The sequence below is a fragment of the Lepidochelys olivacea genome (assembly GCF_965140295.1).
Source record: "Lepidochelys olivacea isolate rLepOli2 genome assembly, chromosome: 2".
Classification (NCBI taxonomy): domain Eukaryota; kingdom Metazoa; phylum Chordata; order Testudines; family Cheloniidae; genus Lepidochelys; species Lepidochelys olivacea.
Genome location: NC_140412.1, coordinates 249,489,061 through 249,510,450, shown reverse-complemented (window position 1 = coordinate 249,510,450; position 21,390 = coordinate 249,489,061). Strand labels below are relative to the sequence as shown.

At 38.6% G+C, this 21,390-nt stretch overlaps 1 protein-coding gene across 3 annotated transcripts in view; it reads left to right on the top strand.

Annotated features, from left to right (window-relative positions):
* DYNC2I1 (dynein 2 intermediate chain 1) overlaps nt 1–17,114 on the top strand; it is a 52,326-nt gene extending 35,212 nt beyond the window's left edge. For all 3 annotated transcript variants that reach the window (XM_084619103.1, XM_084619102.1, XM_084619104.1), the window contains 9 exons: nt 327–489; nt 6,367–6,480; nt 7,444–7,505; nt 9,910–9,961; nt 11,457–11,517; nt 11,905–12,004; nt 12,268–12,399; nt 15,461–15,684; nt 16,807–17,114. In XM_084619103.1, coding sequence (XP_084475229.1) covers nt 327–489; nt 6,367–6,480; nt 7,444–7,505; nt 9,910–9,961; nt 11,457–11,517; nt 11,905–12,004; nt 12,268–12,399; nt 15,461–15,684; nt 16,807–16,978 — 1,080 coding nt within the window. In that variant the 3' untranslated portion in view covers nt 16,979–17,114. The remainder of the gene's footprint in view (nt 1–326; nt 490–6,366; nt 6,481–7,443; nt 7,506–9,909; nt 9,962–11,456; nt 11,518–11,904; nt 12,005–12,267; nt 12,400–15,460; nt 15,685–16,806) is intronic.
* The last annotated feature ends 4,276 nt before the right edge of the window (nt 17,115–21,390 follow it).

Here is a 21,390-nt window from a genome sequence, read left to right as displayed (position 1 = left end):
GCTGAGAGAGGGTCTACGTTCACCCTGACTGCATTTTACAGATTTCTTCTTTTTTAATCTGGGCCAGAGGTTTCAAGGAGCCATCTGTCTCCCCAGCCATTACTATGCAATGGAATTATACCTATCAGCTTTGCAACTGTGGGTAGGGACAATACAGCAATGCTCTGGAGAGGAGATAGGCTGCAGAAAACCTCCTATGTTGGCATGCCATGGAGGCAGCATCTCTAGCTTTTATGTGGGTTGGAAGAACACAGATATATTGAGCTGGATCAAGCCTTTAGCTCCCTTTCAATTATAAACCTAGTATATTTGTTCCTACCTTATAGGTGTCATGCTGCTGCTTTAGTCCCAGTAAGGCAACTTTAGTATTTGCCGGAACAATGGATGGTTCATTGGTAGTGTGGGATCTCCGAGAAGACTCAAGGATGCATCACTGTATAAAGTTAAATGAAACTGACTGGATTTTTAGAGCTCCAACATTTTCTACTGGTTAGTATGATATGTGTCTTAAACAATCTTTTCATATTCAATGAAGGTATCATAAATTAAGAAATGTTAAGTTCTTGCTAACCTAGTTCAGCCAGATCAGAGGTGATATATAAGATGGTAAAAGTTCCACGTCAGTAATGGGTGTAAAGGAATGTCAGTTTCTGTAATTTACACACTAGAGGATTGGAATAGAGAGGTGTATCAGGAGAGCAACTGAGCATATATCTACACTGTAGCTGGGTGCATGCATATCAGCATGGGTAGACAAACATGCACTAGCTGTGCTCTAGCTAGCACACTAGAAATAGCAGTGTGGCCACAGGCAGTGGTTTGGGCTAGCCACCCGAATATAATCATACTCAACCACCTGGGCACATACTTGGGTGGTTAGCCCAAGCCTCCACAGCCAAAGTGCTATTTTTAGTGTGTTAGAGCGTCTGTCTACCTGCTCTGGGAAGCACACTCCAGCTACAGCGTAGACATGCCTAATGGGGGAGTGTCAGTTAAAATAGGGTACTTCCCTGTTACTTTAAGTTGCATAACGAAGGACCAGCTGAGGTCATTAGCTAAATCAATTTAGCCTCCCTTACACTCACTTTGACTCCCTCATAATACCTTAGCATACACTTAGATTTCTCTTATACCTATTTATAACCCCACTTTATTGACATGAGCAGGATTTTCAGGAGCACCTAAGTGACATAAGAGCATAAGTCCCACTGACTCTCTGTGAGACTTGTGCTTCTAATACTTCTGAAAATCCCACCTATGTAACTTATATCACCTCAGAATTTTATCTGATTACTGTAATATTTGTAGTGGGATTATCTCCTCCATGATCATTTATTGCCCATGTATCTATCAGGCATTGTAGCAACACAAAGTCTTAGGGAATCGTAGTAAACTTCCACATAAGCCTGCATTGCTCATATCTGTGAGTTTAGCACTGTTCAAAATTTGAGTGTGACTTTTGACATGGGTTGATTGTCAGGTCGGGCTTTTTATGATAGCATCGATTCAAGGTAAATGCACAGCAAGGATCACATCACTGAAAAAAATATGTGTTTCTTAGGATCATCACTCCCACACCAGTGTCTTGGAGACACAGGCCCAAAGTCAGAGGTGCTGTGTAAGATGGAGTAAGGGGGACTCAGTTATATTCCTTTAGACTTACTTGCAGTCATTTGCTGATGTGTGATAGAGTCAAAGTTGGTGTTACTTACACATTGAGAAGCTAGAGGAAGGTGTAAGTTCAAGAGTGTGTGGGTGTGACCTACTTTGCTTAGATCTCCTTACCACCTTCTGTAGTGGGTTTTCTTCCTGTGTCCCCTCTTCCAACCCCTTGGCATGTGATTAAAAAAACTTAGATTTTCTTAGGCTTCCTTAAATGCAGTGGGCCAAATTCAGAGATTATAAAAGTTTTATATAAGGCATGTAAGTTACATATTTGTAAGCAGGTGTGGGGTCTAAGGATCAGCAATTGGATCAGCAGGGCCAGATCCTTACACTCGTATAAAGCCCAACTGAAGTCAGTGGGATTCCACACAAATGAAGAGTTTACTTGTGCAGATTTAATTTCAGGATCAGGTAGGTAAGTAACCATAGAGTGATTTTAAACTAGTATAGTTTATATGTTGAAAGTATATATTCTATCAATATTACCTGAGCCTCACATGAAAATTGGCCTACTTAGAATCATAGAATCATAGAATATCAGGGTTGGAAGGGACCTCAGGAGGTCATCTAGTCCAACCCCCTGCTCAAAAGCAGGACCAATCCCCAATTAAATCATCCCAGCCAGGGCTTTGTCAAGCCTGACCTTAAAAACTTCTAAGGAAGGAGATTCCACCACCTCCCTAGGCAACGCATTCCAGTGTTTCACCACCCTCCTAGTGAAAAAGTTTTTCCTAATATCCAACCTAAACCTCCCCCACTGCAACTTGAGACCATTACTCCTTGTGCTGTCCTCTTCTACCACTGAGAATAGTCTAGAACCATCCTCTCTGGAACCACCTCTCAGGTAGTTGAAAGTAGCTATCAAATCCCCCCTCATTCTTCTCTTCTGCAGACTAAACAATCCCAGTTCCCTCAGCCTCTCCTCATAAGTCATGTGTTCCAGACCCCTAATCATTTTTGTTGCCCTTCGCTGGACTCTTGTAGTGTGGAGCCCAAAACTGGACACAGTACTCCAGATGAGGCCTCACCAATGTCGAATAGAGGGGGACGATCACGTCCCTCGATCTGCTCGCTATGCCCCTACTTATACATCCCAAAATGCCATTGGCCTTCTTGGCAACTAGGGCACACTGCTGGCAACACTGCTTGGCAACAAGGGCACACTGCTGACTCATATCCAGCTTCTCGTCCACTGTCACCCCTAGGTCCTTTTCTGCAGAAAAGGAATCTTTATCTAGAGGTACAGTGCACCACAAAATGGGAGTCAGTCCAAAGTAACAGCCCACCTTTAATCTACTTAGGGCCTCTAATCATATTGCAAAGGGAGTCCCGCTACTATTTTTTTTAATGTAGGATTCATTTTTAAAAATTAGATGATTGTTAATGTTTCATACCCAACAGTAATAATCATGCTAGGATATACATTATTTGGCTGTTGATGGGATTGTTAAGTGATTGAAGATCTTTGGTGTTGTGCTGCACAATGCCCCAGTAGCCAAGTGTGTACATCCTGTTGTGGCTTATTGCTTTCATCAACACAGGGATTTTAGTACTGCATACTTATTGGAGCCAGATCCCTTTAATGTTAAAGGAAGACAATTTCGTTTTCAGCAGCAAATCTTTGGAAATCATAATCTCTGACAATGGGGTACATAATGAAATGACTCCTCTAAATATGTATTTGCTTCTAAAAGCTTATGAAATGGTAAATATTTTCTAATTAAAAATTATTCTTTTTGGTGTAGTGCTTTCTTTTTCATAAACAAATTTGACCTATCTAGAAGAATTATTTTTCTACCAGTTTTGTCTTTCCCAATTAAAAAATTTCCTCCTCTGTTGATGCTGATGGGGCTTGCAATTATTATAGCTGTTTACTTTTTTTTTTTTTTTGAGTATCAGCAGCTTTAATAATGTCACCATTGTACAAAAAATAAGTGGAAGCTTGTGTGCCTGATACCGTTCTGGGAACAATGTGTATTACCTGCTGCTGTAGAGTTAACAAGGAAGTAATGTAAGTGCCAGGTTTTTGTTTTACTATGTTTTTGTAAAGTTTAAATTTTATTTTAAAGGGTTTTAAATCCAAATGGTTATAACATTTTAGAAACTTTACAAAATCAATAGTGTAATAAAAATGGCACTTCTACATGACCCTTCTGGAGGCCTGTATGGTCTGTATCAAGGACACCCACAGCGCTGGAGTCATTTTGTTTTAGATCTGATTCAAAACAAATAAATAAATGTTCCAACATGGTTGATGTATCACTATCAGCACAGCACAATCTAGAGCAAAACCTGGAATGAGGTTCAGTAAGCCTGGGCATCAAAAAGACAAAAGGCAAAGGTAAGTTTTAGTTAACCATATGCTGACTGCCCCTCTGTCTCTAGTTACTATTTGGGTCATTTACCATTAAACTTTAAGGCTGGTGGATTTTTTAAAAAAATAATTTTATTATTCAAACTTACATAAAATAAGATGAAAATAAATTTAAACATGCTTACATTATTTCCATTTTACGTTAATCAGTGTGATATTTTCTATTACAAAATGTTATATGGTCAGTCATAGCTAATTTACTCTTCCTTCACGTTGCTAGATGTTGTTTTGGTTATAGTCCTGGGATACAGTCTTAGTCCATTGTCTTGTTGCTTTTTCAAAAGAGAGTTCTCATGTATATCTCAACACTGTTGATGGTCCTTTTCACTGGAGATTTTCATAGTCAACATTATGTTTAATTCTGAAAAAAAACCCTGAACTGTTTTGGGTTTACAGCTGGTGGAATATATCATATCTGAAGATTTAATAAAAGGAAGGCGTCTAAAGGCATTTTTATTTCAGAAGGCAGAGAAAGCTACTAGGGGGAGGCTGTTCTAGATTAGATTTTGACAAATAGGGAGGAACTGGTTGAGAATTTGAAAGTGGAAGGTAGCTTGGGTGAAAGTGATCATGAAATGATAGAGTTCATGATTCTAAGGAATGTTAGGAGGGAGAACAGCAAAATAAAGACAATGGATTTCAAGAAGGCAGACTTTAGCAAACTCAGGGAGTTGGTAAGTAAGATCCCATGGCAAGCAAGTCTAAGGGGAAAAACAATTGAAGACAGTTGGCAGTTTTTCAAAGAGACATTATTAAGGGCACAAGAGCAAACTATCCTTCTCATAAACACACTAGGGAAATGCAACTTAGATAGGGTTACTATAAGGTGGGTGCATAACCGGTTGGAAAACTGTTCCCAGAGAGGAGTTATAAGTGGTTCACAGTCATTCTGGAAGGGCATAACGAGTAGGGTCCTGCAGGGATCAGTTCTGGGTCCAGCTCTGTTCAATACCTTCATCAGTGATTTAGATAATGGCATAGAGAGTACATTTATAAAGTTTGTGGATGAAACCAAGCTGGGAGGGGTTGCAAGTGCTTTGGAGAATAGGATTATAATTCAAAATGATCTGGACAATCTGAAGAAATGGTTGGAAGTAAATAGGATGAAATTCAATAAGGACAAATGCAAAGTACTCCGTTAGGAAGAAACAATCAGTTGCACACATACAAAATGGGAAATGACTGCGGAAAGGGGTCTGGGAGCCATAGTGGACCACAAGCTAAATATGAGTCAACAGTGTAACCCTATTGCAAAAAAAGCAAACAGCATTCTGGGACGTATTAGTAAGAGTGTACAAGCAAGACATGAGAAGTAATTCTTCCGCTCTACTCCATTTATGGTTAAGCACTGGAATAAATTGCCTAGGGAAGTTGTGGAATCTCCATCATTGGAGATTTTTAAAAGCGAGTTAGACAAACACCTGTCAGGGATGGTCTAGATCAGTGCTACTCAAAGTGGTGGTCAGCGGACCTGTGCCGGACCACGAGCCATCGGCTGCCGGTCTGCGCGCACATTGGAAAAAAAAATGCCGGTCCCCCACATCAGATAGCTTGAAAAGCACGGGTCTAGATGAGTGCAAGGGACTGGACTAGATGAACTCTCGAGGTCCCTTCCAGTCCTGTGATTCTAAAGCCACAAAAACCATAAAATGTTCTAGATATTTATTCAGTTTTTGCTTTCCTCGTTGAGACTGTAACTTGTATGGATCCTTCTAGCTGTATGTATTCATTCCACGGGGACCTGTGTGCTCCCTTCAACCTTTTCTGCCACTGCTCAGATTAGATTAAGAACCATGTTGTAAGGTTTTTCAGCTTCTGCTTTATGTTGGGGTTGTCTGCAGCCCCCTGTTCTGCAGGATGCATGATCAAGGTCTAGCTACTAAACAACCAGCACTAAAAACACCTTAAAATGAAGCTCATCTTCTTTTTTGTCATGTAACTGCATAAATACGCAAACAGATTTTCTTCATATTTTTTCCATAAACTTTCATTCTCGACTGAGATCTACGTAAACTTTAACAGCAGAGTTACAAATCTGTGGAAAAGCAGGTTTTTATTAATGAAATGGCTGAAGGTGTGGTGCAAATGATGCTGCAACATTTTGTATTGTGAAAAATAAAAACAAGTAATAGAAGACAATTTACCACTACTATTTTGTTGACTTAAGAACTACATTTTGCAGAGTTGTGTTTTGAATTTTTGATGAAGTTCATTATTTGTCATTCCTGCTTAGTAATCACTAAATCCTAAAACAATAATCTGAAAATGTGTAGGGTTTATTGTTGTTGTTGAAAATAGTACAGTGATTGTTAATTTCTTAACTACAGATGGTGTTCTCTCCTCGTTAAACCACACATATCCTGTACTGGCAATAGAACCTGTCTCAACATCTGTCTATAAGGAACAGAATTATGGGCTCTCACACCTATCTTCTCAAGGAGGTATGTGAACTGCTCTCCAAAGGATCAATAAATCTGATATTTTCTTTAAGTAAATATCTGTTATACTAGGCATTTTACAAGGGTATTAATCCCTAATCCTAGCCAAATTCCAATTCATAGCTGTCTTCTGCCTTCTTAAAGTCCTCTGTATTCCATTTGGATACAGCATTATTCTTCATGTTCTGCCCTAAACTATTATGGATTGCTAGTGTATGCACTTTAGCCACAAATGTGAGTGCATTTCTATCATGCTCCCTATATGCAGGGCAGTATTGTATCTTCCCATGGTAAAATGCACAAGATGGGGAAAGATGGCCCAAGAAACTCCATAAGGTAAATCTTATGGCGTTTCTACCAAATATTCTCCCTTAGGTAAGAGGTGAGACAATCTGAATCTGTGGAAAGGTTTGTTTCTGATACCACATGCAATGTGCCACTGATCCCGGCATCTCTTTCTGTACCTGTCCCCTAAATTGCCTAATGACCCACCTCCCCTAGAAACACTGCTACCTCAGGAAACATGCTACTTTTGGTGCTGCCCCAAGCTCCACCAGGGTGTGTAGTAGAAGACATAGGTGGACTAAATGCAAATTATTATTCTAAAATAATAACAGGAGTCCAGAGAAGAGCATCTGCACAGTCCAGCTGTTATCTAATTTGGCCTAGTCCCAATTCTCGTTCTGCCCCCAAATCCCTGCAGAACCCAAACGTGTAGAGAGGTGCAGAAGGGCAGCTTGGACCTGGTGGTGAAAGAGAGAGTATCCAGATTGGCTCCGCTTCTTTCCTTTAATAGGATTAGGGCACTTTCCTCTCTGTTATGCAGCACACAGAAGAGCCGCATAGGCTCATAGTTAATATAGCAGTTTGGTAAATATTTAAACACTTTGGTATCATTCAGGATGAAGGTACTATATAAATGTAAGTTGTTATTGATACTGTATTATTATACTTTTCCCCCCATAGAAATGTCAGGCCTGTCATTCCAGATAGCTTCAATGGATGAAAATGGGACTCTCAATCTGTGGGTGAGTAAATAAATATGTATGAAAAGCAGGAATATTGCACTTTTGAAATGAGAAATTTTTTCTTTAAAAATGCAGCATCCTTCGCATTTCCAAGATTTCAGGTAAGAGTTTCTTTTGAAAATTGTGGCAACATTAGCCATTTTATTGTCATACTTCCAGAAGTGCTATGACTTGGCTCCCTAAACACCACAAAGTTCCAATTAGGCAGAACTATGTGGTCAAATCAATCAGCAGTGCTGCCTTATGGGAACGTTGCTCACATTTATCTGTTTCTTGGGAAATCTCTGTTGAAGCACATTTGTCTACCCGCTTCATTCACTTTAGATCACTATGGGTGTGACAGTCAGTCACTGAAACTGAGGTGGGAAGCCACACTCATAACATGTTGGAGGCATCTTCAATCTTTTCGAAAATATTTTTCACACAAAGAATAGCCAAGGTGTGGTAAAGAATTGATTACCTAGTCAGAAAATATTATAGGCAGGTTAGTAACCCCACTTTGTGGATGATACGTATATTTGTCTTTCTGTTATCTTCTAATTAATGTGCTCTCTTTCTTGTCAATTTTTAAGCCTAATTCTGATAAACTAGAAATATTTCTACTTTATCCTAAGTATCAGCCTAATCCTATTGTTTGCTAGTTCCTGTTGTTGCAATCAGATTAATTTTGGGAAACAGGTGGATTAATAAGGGGACATACAGCGTTTCATCTCCGTATAACCAATTCAAACCCAGCAAAGCTCCTACTAATTTCATGGGGAACAGGATTGGGCCCAACAAGAGGAAAAAATATATAGGGCTAAATTATCTGCTACATCCAGTTTACCTTGGGCACAGCATGGGATTGAGGGGTAGGGTAGGGGCCATCCCTGATTCTCTGCCCACACATACCAGCTATAGGCCAGAGCAGCCCAAGGACTGCTCTGACTTGTCCAGCTGACAACTGTCTCCATCTATCAGCTGAGAATTATTGGAACATATCACGCTCCAGCGTCTCTTCCTCCTTGTCCTGACATGCTCCCTGTGCCAAGGTCTCTGGGGTGCATAGTATAGGAACTGGCTCTGCTAGCTACCTTCCCAGTGGTGACTGCCTCACACCAGGGAATCCCCAGAAGAGGACTTGAAGCCTCTCTTCTACCCTCCATTTTTCTGTATGAGCAGTGCAGGGCAGAAAATCTGCATAGTGTCATTGTAATGTTAGGCTCAGTTCTGATATAGCTACTGTAACGCAGCCTGCAGTGACTCAAGTGCATGAATGCCAACCTCAGTACAGACTATTAAAATCCAGGGCACAAACCCCAAATTGGTTGTGAGATCTATACTTAGAACCAATTATCAAATGTAAACTCTTGAGGCACTATAACAGCCTTAACATAGAGTCATAGACAGTCCCCTTGGTACTCGGGTCTGTCTTACTAATAAGGTGAGCTTACCTTTCTGACAGATGATCCCTTCTACAAAGAATCACAGCAATATTCAGATTTTTCTCCCAGTCCCAAAGGACCAGTCACTTTCCCCAGGTCACTTGCACCTTACATCTCAGACCAAAGACCATACTATATAAAGATGTATTAAATAGCAAAAGGAAACAAGGGAGTTATTTACAAGGTTAAAACAGGTAAACATATATACATGAGTTACAATCTTAAGTTTCAAAAGGTAATAGAAGCGTCTACAATCAGCAAGCTCCTTATGTCCTTTAGAGCTAACCCAGACTAAGCAGCTGAGGGTCTCTTGCTTATCCCAAGAAACACTTCCCCTCCCGTCCCCTCTCCCCAAGTCCAAACAGCATAGAAGTATCTTGTTCCTTTTGTTCGGGGTTTTTTAATCCCCTTCCTGCCAAGTGCTCTGAGCTGCAAATTGAGTTGATGCAAGGAATCAGCTTGCATAATTCATCTTCATGGGCAGGGTGGGAGAGAGCAGAACAACAAATGTTTTTTGTCCTCTTTAACATCCCACAATAGTCTGTCTGATACTGATGGACCTTTCCTGTTGGAAAGGATTTAACACCTTCTGTTGAAGAGCAGCCCTTCGCACTAATTAATGTCTCTCCCACGTCTGGTGATTTACACAGTCACAGATGCTCACAATACAACCTCTCAACTATTGGCTTACAGTATGGAATACAGATGTTATAAGTGAGATGAATGCATGCAGCAATTCACAAGTATTCAATAAAGTCTAAACATGTTCTTATAGTTCTATTACCTATACTAAGCCAGACTGATTCCAGTTACATATTTGACAGTGTTCAATTGAGACATAGGGACTTTCGCACGAGTTAGTACTAGGTCGACCAGCCTCAAGGATGCTCACATAGAGCAGTGACAGGGAACCTAGAATGTCAGTGTAGGTTTTGTTAATATTCAATATTTGCTTATTTTGAATCATTGTCCTTTTTTAGGTAGCAGTTGAATTACAAAAAGTGGATTTGGCTGGTTCACAAAGTGATTTAGGTAAGTACAGTACATGAGAGGAACAATTAATAAAGCAATCCATTTTTGAGTGGAAGGGAGAAAGAGGTCATTGGGAGGGCAGTGCAGTCAGTGAGGGAACACTCCGGGAATTTGTAGGAAGATGACAGTGCAACTGCCATTTTGCATTTATGGAGAATCTGATCTGAATTTGGGTCTATATATTGTGTTTTGGGAGCTTTCTCATCACTGCTATCGGAATATCCCCTTACTGCTCTACCAGCTCTTCCCTTCAGGGGCACCTCATTTTTTACACCTTTCACAAGCTCTCTGGCAGTTCTTCCTTCATCATCACTGGAATAGATACCCTTATCAATACACCCATGCTGTCTTTAGCTTTAGTCAAAGTTGTAACTTCCCTTCCAAAGCAGCCCCCATTTGCATCCTTATAACTGTCTCAAAAACTCTCCTTTTGGGCTGTAACTTACCATATTTGGTTTCAGAACAAAGATCACATTTTCCTCCCAGAATTGAATGAGATACATGCAGCCATTTTCAGGTTATCTGAAAATACACTTTCTTCACTTCGAACAAATTAGGACTTATGTTTGTCGATAGCTTTAAAAAGGCTGAATTTTTAAAACTGCATCATTCAAATGTCTCTTGTACTCAGTAAGGACTAATCATCAAACTAATCAACCTGTTTCAAAACACCACATTTAAAAATAAATTTATAACCTTTATAATAATAAAACTGTGCGTCTGCACATCTGCAGTAAAAACGTGGATGAAATTTTTAGTTTCTTAAGCTCCTGTAGCACTGCGGATCCGCGTAATTTGCTAAATCTGAATATTTTGTGTATCTGTAGATATGTGCAGTTTAAAAGCTATGGAGTTTTGTCAGACACACTTGTGCTAGTTCAGCACGCTGGCCCCAGCATTTATTTTCCCTCTTCAGAATGTTCCTTTACAATAAGAAAAATTCAGTTGCCGGTACAGTTCTCTTTTTGAATTAATATAGTATGGTAGCAGTGTTCTTGGTAATATTATTACACGTTATCTTTTTACTGTGTACGGTGTATTTTATTACCGGGGGTCCCAATGATATCAATGTGTCATTTCTATTATTAGTCTTTGTATAGTAATATTATGCGATAGTGCATATTATCAAAGAGAGAAAACCTGTAGAACTAATACAGATGGTAATTCAGTTGAAGTTCTAGAGGTTATAATTTTAGAATTAAAATGTCCATTTCTCCCTTTTCCCTTCTTCCTCCCACTTCCAACAATAATTACAACTTTTTAGGATTTGAATTCTATAGCCAATAATTTTTCTAAACAACACATTTTAGCTTGTCTCATCTTTAAGGACAGTGTTTTAACTGTGAATTTCCCTGTATTTATTAATTGGGATCTTAATTCTATTTTAACATAGTTATTTTTATACGTTCTATTTAATTAAACAATGATATGTGATTCTTGATATTTTATTGACATTTGAGTCCCTGGTTTAAAGAATAATTATTTATCATTTCAGGTTTAATTCCTGGGGGGAAAGTAAAGTTAGTACATAGCTCTACTGTTCAGTTGAATAGCAGGTAAGAAAACACTATTTATCCATTAAATTGTGTATTTATAATTCATTGAGATAATTCTCCCCTAGAACTGGGCATATTATTGTTATCTAATATATATTGATCAGGATTTTCAATAGTTCATTACTGTTGAAAATATACACTTTTGCCAGACATGTCCATTAACATGTTAAATTTGGGAGACCTTCCAGTTTAAAATTTTTACATTCTGCCTCTTCCTGTGCATAGACAGATGAATGTGGCCCAGTGTTTCAAACAAATATTTAACACTCAGAACCAACAACATCTTCTAGTTATTGTTGTAGTCACAGGATGCAGTATATACTTGCATTGATTTGGGAGAACAGGTCCTGGTTATTTATATTATCTTTTTCATTTGCATTTCCCCAGCCTTTTCCCAAAAGATAACCTATGCCTGAGGACACCTCAAACACTGAATATTAAGTTTCTCCCTTCTAATCCTAATCATTTCATTGTTGGAACAGACATTGTGAGTAACGTTCTAAATTTCATTGCATTGTTCTCATCTCTCCTATTACTGTAATTATAAAAGCTATCTATTTTCTTTGGAATTATATGGGCACTATATATGTAAATATTTACTGTTGGATATTATTAAAAATAGTTTTATTCTAATTAGTACTGATCTTTAAGTGCAGCAGCTCGCTGTAAATTGCTATACATAGGTTTTTATTTAATATAAATGCTGATGATACAGATGATTTGTTTTTGTTTTGTTTATTTTATTAACAGGGTGTGGTAAGTCATGGTGCAAGACATGATTTAAGAGTACCTCCAAAGCTGTTCAAACCCCAGCAGGGTGGACCAAGACCAATAAGAGCTAATGCAGTTGATTTCTCCCCTTTTGGAAAGCCAATATTTTTGGTATGGAAGGCTTTTTCCTAACGTTAGTTTAATTTCAAATCATTTGGGGTGGGGGATTTCTAAGAGTTCTAACTCAACACATGTAATAACACTCAATTTACATTCCCAATTCAGAACCCTCTTGAGAGGTGGCAAACAAGTATTGTATATTAGTGATTGAACTCATCATATGCTGAGAGATGAAGCAGCTGGCTTGCAGAAACAGACTGACAATCCCAGTACAGCTGATTATCCTTTGAATGTATTGCCCACTCTCATTACAATGAGGACCATTTTTAGCTTGTAGTTGTATCATGAACTAGGTAACCCGTAACTCTTATCTTACTCTTATCTTATCCCATACCTCAGTCTGGGTTGTTTTCCTTTTGTAGATAGCATGGACACACGCACAAAAATTATCTGTCTCTCTTGTACAAGCTTACTGAACACTAGTTGAAAATGATTACAATAGGATTTAATTTCTATTTATCCAGATACTTAGTTATGTTTGAACTATTCTATGATAATGTCATATCTGCCCCAATTTACATCACTTCAGTGGGATTGCACAGATTGTAAATCAGGCTGATGTTTGGCCAGCAAACATACACATTCTGTACTGCCTCTACCCAGAACCAGAACTGACGTTCTTACTCTGTGGTATCTTCCACCTTTTTCTGGGATAAATTTGGTCAGATTCAGACTGTATTATCCAAATCTATAAATATAGAGTAATTTTGGATGAAAGCAAATGCAAAATGAAGCCTGCTTTAATTTTAGCCCATTTAGCTCATTGTGGTACTGGAAGTACTATGTGATCTTTAGCCTGTAACTTGTTGGATGGACCTGTGGCTAGTAAAAGCACATATAGGAGTGGGGAGAAAAAGGGGTTGGATCTTTATTGGGAGATATTAATATTACTTCCATAAAAACGCAGTTAATCCTTTTTTTTTTAGAAACCATTTCATGGACAATTACCATTCATACCTAACCTTCCTTGTTTGGCAAAGATTATTGTGGCCGTTGTGGCAAAGCAGCTGGAGTCGTTTGACTTTCTTCACACCGTTCAGACCAACATTAGGCTTGTATGTGGTCTGAGGACTATGCTGGACGCACTGGTCCATCTCATAAGAGTGGACAAGGATGGACACGCTGATTCTTTTTGATTTGTCAGTAACTTTAAATATACTGACCTGAGGTTCTCATGGACACTAGCAAGAACAGAGTTATATTTTATGATACCTGTTTCTCCCTGTTGGAGAAAACCCACAGTGAGAATCATCTGCTCTAAGGGCTTTATCCTCCAGAATACTGCACATTTCTATTCTTTCTCCCCTCTTCTACAATGTGTATGTGAGGAAATGAGGAAGATAGTAGATGGCTTGGGAGCATCAGACCTTATGAACCCAATTCATGCACACCTTCAGTAATGAGACAGATATCCCTCTCATCACTTCCTTCAGATACTTTGATCTATCCATCAGCATTACCATTGTCTTGTCTAGAATAAGCTTTAGCCAATTTGCTATAATCCAGACAACTAAGAAAGTGAAGGCATCAAATTACTCATGTTTAATGAAAGCAACAGAGCTGAATGTCACCCACGTATTTATGGTAAGACAGTCAGAGAAATCAATGGCCAAGCTCCTGTTGACTTCAGTGGTGCAGGATCAAGGCCTTAGTGAGATCTACAATCTGGGGGTCCATTTGAATCCTTGGCTACTCCTGTGGCTTAGTAGAAGTAGCCAGGAGAGTTATTTTGTCTGTATCTCTCTAGTAGGTTGCAGATTTTCCTATTGATGTAGATTTCATCCCAGTTAGTCTTTGTGACCTCCAGATTTGAGTTATTGCAGTATGCTTTGTATGGGGTTACCACTGAAACTTGAAACCATACCAAAAATTAAAAATTGGGAAATTCCTGATATCCACACACTGAAGTATAATAGTGACGCATAAATCAGATAACTGTGCTTTTATTAAAAAAGGAGTACTTGTGGCACCTTACAGACTAACAAATTTATTTGAAAATAAGCTTTCGTGAGCTACAGCTCACTTCATCGGATGCATGCAGTGGAAAATACAGTGGGGAGATTTTATATACACAGAGAACATGAAACAATGGGTGTTCGCCGACTGGTTTTTGAATGTTATAATTCTTGACGTCTGATTTGTGTCCATTTATTCTTTTACGTAGAGACTGTCCGGTTTGGCCAATGTATCTGGCAGAGGGGCATTGGTGGCGCATGATGGCATATATCACATTGGTAGATATATATATTGTGACATATGCCATCATGCGCCAGCAATGCCCCTCTGCCAGGTACATTGGCCAAACCGGACAGTCTCTACGTAAAAGAATAAATGGACACAAATCAGACGTCAAGAATTATAACATTCAAAAACCAGTCGGAGAACACTTCAGCCACTCTAGTCACTCGATTACAGACCTAAAAGTTGCAATTCTTGAACCAAAAAAACTTCAAGAACAGACTCCAACGAGAGACTGCTGAATTGGAATTAATTTGCAAACTGGACACCGTTACATTAGGCTTGAATAAAGACTGGGAGTGGATGTGTCATTACACAAAGTGAAACCATTTCCCCATGTTTATTTTCCCCCCGCCACTGTTCCTCACATGTTCTTGTCAACTGCTGGAAATGGCCCACCTTGATTATCACTACAAAAGGTTTTTTTTCTCTTCTGCTGGTAATAGCTCACCTTACCTGATCACTCTCATTACAGTGTGTATGGTAACACCCATTGTTTCATGTTCTCTGTGTATATAAAATCTCCCCACTGTATTTTCCACTGCATGCATCCGATGAAGTGAGCTGTAGCTCACGTAAACTTATGCTCAAATAACTTTGTTGTCTCTAAGGCGCCACAAGTACTCCTTTTCTTTTTGCAGATACAGACTAACACGGCTGCTACTCTGAAACCTGTGCTTTTATTGTAAAGACCAAAGCCAAATACAGTATAGCTGAATAACATAACTGATCTTTTCATCAATAGGTTTGTAACTTTAATTTTAATTAGTTTGTTTCTTTCCCAGATAAGATTTTTCTTTGTGTTGCTGTACAGGTTGGCTGTTCAGATGGAAGTATTAGATTGCACCAAATGACTTCAGAGCATCCCCTCATACAGTGGAATGACAGCACAAATGGCCAGCCAGTTATTGCCCTCCAGTGGGCTCTTACAAGACCTGCTGTGTTTTTTGTCCTGGATGCATCATCTTGTGTTTACATTTGGGATCTACTGGAAAACGACTTGTGTCCTGTAGCCAAACAAATTATCCAATCAGATAAGTAAGTAAATTAAATGACTTTTGCTTTTTCTTGCTGTTAGAAGATGGCAACATTGCACTGAATCTGCCTTTTTGTTAGTTTTTTTTTTTTTGCTTAACTTTACACCTCCATTAGAGCATGAATTTGTGATTGCTGTCAGCAAGAAACTTGCATTATGCCTGATTTTTATTTACACAAACATTTTTTTTACCTGTTCTGGCAGTGTAAAGAGGCCTTACAGTGAGCGACTCCTTACAGTGGAGTGACCACTCCAAGGTCCTTTAACACTGTCAGAGAAGAGTAAAATGTTCTTAGTGTAAATCACAACAAAGCACAATGTCATCTGTGGGAGTTCTGTGCATGGAGCCGCTGCAGCATCAAGCTGTTATAGATGGTCAAATTCTGTTCCCATTTAAGTCAACTGGATTACTCATATGCTTAAAATTAAGCTTATGCTTAAATGTTTTGCTGACTCAGGTCCAGAACAGTCAGCAGGATCAATCCCCAAGATGACAGGGAAAATATGAAGAGTTGAAGAGAGGGATACTATTAAAATGCATACATATATATATGCTTAAAATATATATAGAAATAAATTATGATTATTTTTCCTGAGTGGGAACAGGAAACTTTTATTTCTCTGTCCTTACTTTTAAATATTTACTTTGTACAGAGTAACCCAGCCTGATAAGAATCTGGCTAGGATCGCTGGCTCATGTAAGATTTTGGGGAAAATCAGTATAAAATAAACATAATTTTTAAAAGCTGCTACAATTATTTTTTAAGTTTTGTACAATAATAGCTATTTTACTTGAACTAATGTTTAAAGCATGATTAGACATTTGATCACATGGAGGCTGTGTACCAAGATAAAAATTTCCCCCTCAAATATATGTATGTGAATTATTGCAGCTGATTGGTCATTTTCTTGTTGCTTGTCATAGCATAATATGTTTCTCTATATTTCCATTTCTGGCATTTTACCTGTTTTTTGGCAGATAATTCAGTTAATTATAATTTCCTATTAGCAAGCTTTTGAAGTGCTCAGTACACATTGGGGGTTGATAAACAGGTACACATTGGGGGTTTCCATTTTCATTCATTTTGTCTCCATTTAAAAAACACCTCCTCTTTTGCTTTCAGGGTTATGACTATGGTTGTATTGGGTGAACCGGAAAAAACAAATGGTCTGTTGGGGATCGCATTGGCCAAACAATCTGGAATAATTGACATTCAGTATGTAAAGAAGAGGTGGGCATTACCTCAGTCAGAAGAGTCAGAAAAACTACTGTTGCTCTTGCAACAATCCTTATAAAGCAGAGAAATGGTCTTTTTCTGCGTGTACAAATATGGCTGGCTATATTTAGAATTTTTCATTTGATTACTGTAGTTAAAATTTATTATTTAAGAGCTTTTGCATTTGTATATATATTGTATATATTTTACAAGAATGTCAATACAGTATTTCAACAGAAGATACAATATTTTTGTTAATTATAAAAATGACAGAACAAAGCTTGGTAATATTGTACCTGAAGGAAGATAAATTGTGGATTTAAATGTAAATATATTTTACTGAAAAGTATCTATAAATGTTCACAATTCCAGATTGTGAATATTTATAGATACTTTTCAGTAAAAAAGTGAAATCATATTCCTATAAAATGTGATATGCTGCTTCTCAATGTTGCGCTTTGAAGCAAACTATATCCTATGTGTAAAGCTAAGTGTATGCTTTTCTATAACATAAAAGGCTGTAACCATGTTCAGGTTACCTTTGGAACTTTCTCAGCGTCTCCACAGCTGTCATTTGTGCATAGGCTAGATCATATCCCAATTATAAATACTTGTGTAAAGACCAGAAAACCACACAGGGTTACCTTTGTTGAGTGTCCTCTGCATTCTCTCATTCTGGATGGGGTTTGTCCTTAGCAGAAGAAATGAGGCATCCTTCCCTCAAACCCTGTGGAACCCCAATATCTGCTGGGTTTGCAAGATTATCCACAAGGAGGCCCTGTGCCTCTGCACTGATTCTGGGCATCCTTCATCTCTGTTCATACTCCCTGCCAGCGTGACTTTGTCAGGGACTCCTCAAGTGGCATGGGACCTTTGGATCCCTTGTTATAGATGTCCCAGCATGCATGGGGCTCTGCAGAAGAACTAATTCAGCCGCAGGTTGTATTAACTTGCCTATGGAATGTCTTCTGGGAGATATGGCCCTCCCCCAATCCGTCCCCTCTCATTCCCACCTCCTCCTTATTGGTGGATCCTTACGTCTGCATTGAGCCCTCCAAGAGATCCAGAATGGGGAGACTGCAACCATGGAGACATGGGGATTAAACGAGATGACCCTTGTGGTCCCTTCTAGTCCTTTCATTCTATGTCCATTTACACCAACTTAGAATCCTTTATACATCACTAAGTAGGTCTGAGGGAGTCAGAGAGTAAAATAATCTGATTTAAACTATCTCATCCATCTCTTCTGACTTTGACCCTAAGAATTTCCAAAAATAATTGCTAGTCATTAAATAGGTCCCTTAGCTAAGAGCCTCACATGCATATGCTTAGGACGTGCTGACTTTGTTTTCTGGTTTTTCCAAACTTTGCAAATAATCTGCTTATTCCATTTACAAAAAATCCAAATGTTCTTTGGACTAATGGAATATTCAAGGTTTTCCATCGTAAACTAAATGATATTTACCTGTTTATTACTGCATTTAAATAATTATAAAATAATTACCAAATTCTCTATGTAGAGAGGAGGATAGATTTGTCTTTAATAGCTGTTTTTATTGTCCTATTCTAATTTTGGGCTGGAGTTGCTGAACCTTTGGGGTGAGACTCGCTGTGGAAACCTTGAACGCAAAAGTAATATGTTTGGAAAAGTTATAAGCTACTGAAAAAATGAGGTTCGGATGGAAATTGTACCTCACTGTTGCTCAGAACTAATTGTCCCTACTTTTAAAATAATAGTAACACCTAGTCCTTATATAATGCTTTTCATCAGTAGATCTCAAAGCACTTAACAATATTTAATGTATTATCCTCATAACACCACTGTGAAGTAGGGAAGTGCTTTTATCTCCATTTTTACAGATGGAAAACTGAGGCACAAAGAGGCAAAGTGACTTGCCCAAGGTCATGCAGGATAGCTGTGGCAGAGCAGAGAATTGAACGCTGGTCTCTCAAGTCCTAGGCGAGTGCCCTAACCACTTATCTTATCTAATAGTAAGAATCCAGTACAGATTTTTAGTGTCTCCTTCTAACAGAGGCTGAAAAAGTTTTTAGATTCTAACTCATTTTTTATGGTTCGCAAGAGTGAAAAAAAAAGTGTTTACAATATCTTGTCACTTTAAATGAGTAACTCAGACTGGCCACGGGGTGGTGCCAAACCCTCATCAGTAAAAATGGGTATAAATGATACACAGTGGTATGAGAACAGATTTGTTTCTAGGCATCTAGATTTAATTAAATGTTTCACTTTCCTTGAAAATAGCAGCTGAAACCCAGAAAGACTGAAGAAATGCTGGAGTGCCATACTCATTAGAAAAATCATTGACACTTTGGTTCCCTGGTCAGTCACCTGTTCTCATCTGTTCTCATTTCCCACAATGGGGAAATTGGAAACCACAAGGTTTTCTTCTCTCCTGATCCACCCCTGGATTTCTCTCTACCATTTGAAAACAAAAATTGCATTAACAATATACGTGTTTCTGAGAAAAATGACATTAAAATGACATTCCTGATACCTGTGAGTACAAACAGTGGTGAGGATCAAGAAATAGTTTATTTGCACTCTTGTTTGGATAGGGCCTTCTTGTAAACCTAACTGTCATGGTTGAAGCATGCAGCTCCACCTGTGGCACTTTGAAAGTTCTGACATTTTTGGAAGCAATCTTGAGAGTCTGAGAAATCCTGCAAAATCCCAAGTTTCGGCCAAAAATCTGATGTTGGACAGGTACGTCTGTCCTGCTAGATACAGTAGCTCTGAAGATCAGTGACTGAAATCTTTTAACATCACCTTTCTCTAGTTTCAGGAATCAGGACAAAGAACAAATGATAGATGCTCCTTGTCTTGAGGTAGGAAACCATGACTTTCGAGTTGCAAGGCAAAAGAAATCACCTAAAGCCAAATTTTTCTACTGTAGGTGCCTAAATTCATATTTAAGCGCCTAAATAGAAACACCCTGATTTTTAGAGGAGCTGAACACTTTAATCCCTCAGTAACTTCTCCTACACCTGAGATCCCCCCTGGCCACTGCAAAACTACCACGTTTAAGCTTATTTGTGAAAAAATTGCCGTGGCTCGACAGTATTACGTGATTATTTTTCCCCCATGTATGAACAGAATAATACATGTTAGGAAAACTGGGTATTAAGGTGTGTAGATACCAACACTGCCAACCATTGTTGTTAACATCAAGCAAGAAGAAAAATGCATCACCACCATATTTCACAAATGTCCTTACTCTGTGGTGTTTAAAACTCTATTACGGTCATATTGCTCCTTATTTCTATTGTGGTAGTGCCCAACCACGACAGCAAGGGTCAGGGGCACAAAGTGCTGTACAAACGTGTTGCAGAACGTGATCCCTGCCACAAAGAGTTTACATTCTAAGGCCTTGATCCTGCACCAGTGCAATCACTGGAAGTTTGGCCATTGGCTTCACTGGCAGCAGGGGCAGCCCTTATTGTAAGATAATAAAAAGTGAATTTGGGAAGCTGAGGGTAATAGTGACAAAATCACGTTGTGATGTATGCCAGTTATGTCACAACTGGATTATTCTGAAAAATAAAACTATCACAATCTCCACTGGCCCTCTCTTTAGTCATTATCAGTTGATGACTCCCAGTAAACATATCAGTAGAACAAGGTCTTGAGAAGGGATATGAACAGAAGAGCATGAAGTATCTTAATGGTCTAATTCAGGGAGGGGTGTTCCATGCATAAGAACCTGCCATGCTATAGCAAACCAAAGGTCAATCTAATCCACCATCATGCTTCCAATGATTGTCAAAGGAGTTTTGTCATGGGCATCAGTGGAGCCAGGAGCTCACCCAGGATGTTCTAGAGGAAAGCAACAGTGCACCTGGCCATCTGTGAAATGCTGTATCTTGAGGGAAAGACTCCTTACCCCTTTCATTCTTTAATCAGATATTTCATGTCTCTTCTTATTTTTACTTGCTCCTTTAACAGATCTTGTGTACATATGGTCTTTACTCAAAAGCTAAAAATTGCTATTGTGCAACCTTTAAAACAGCCCAAGATGTATATTATTATATGTATGTTATTAATTTCACACTTGGGGAATTTTGTATCTTATTTTATATACGATTAATATCCTCTGTGATTAAAATAAATAAATTGCTTCATCTTTACTTAGTAGAAAACTATCATTTAAAAATGGTATCAAAGTCTGAACGCTATTCATCCATGTAAAACTTGCATAAAATGTTACATTCTACTTTCAAACCAGCAACTCCCAGCCAGCATATATGAAAATAAAAATATGCTAAATTGCCACAGATAGAGACAGAATTTACATTTTTGGACAGGGCCTCTGCTTTTATTTTTCTCGCTGAGAACACACTTAAAAGGCTCTCTGTATAACATAAACATTGATATTATTTCCACTGTATTATCTCATCCTAGAGATGGGAAACTGAAAGGGAGTTTTCAGAAGCTGGGAAAATAAGCTGATAAGAGGAAGAATAACTCTAAAATCA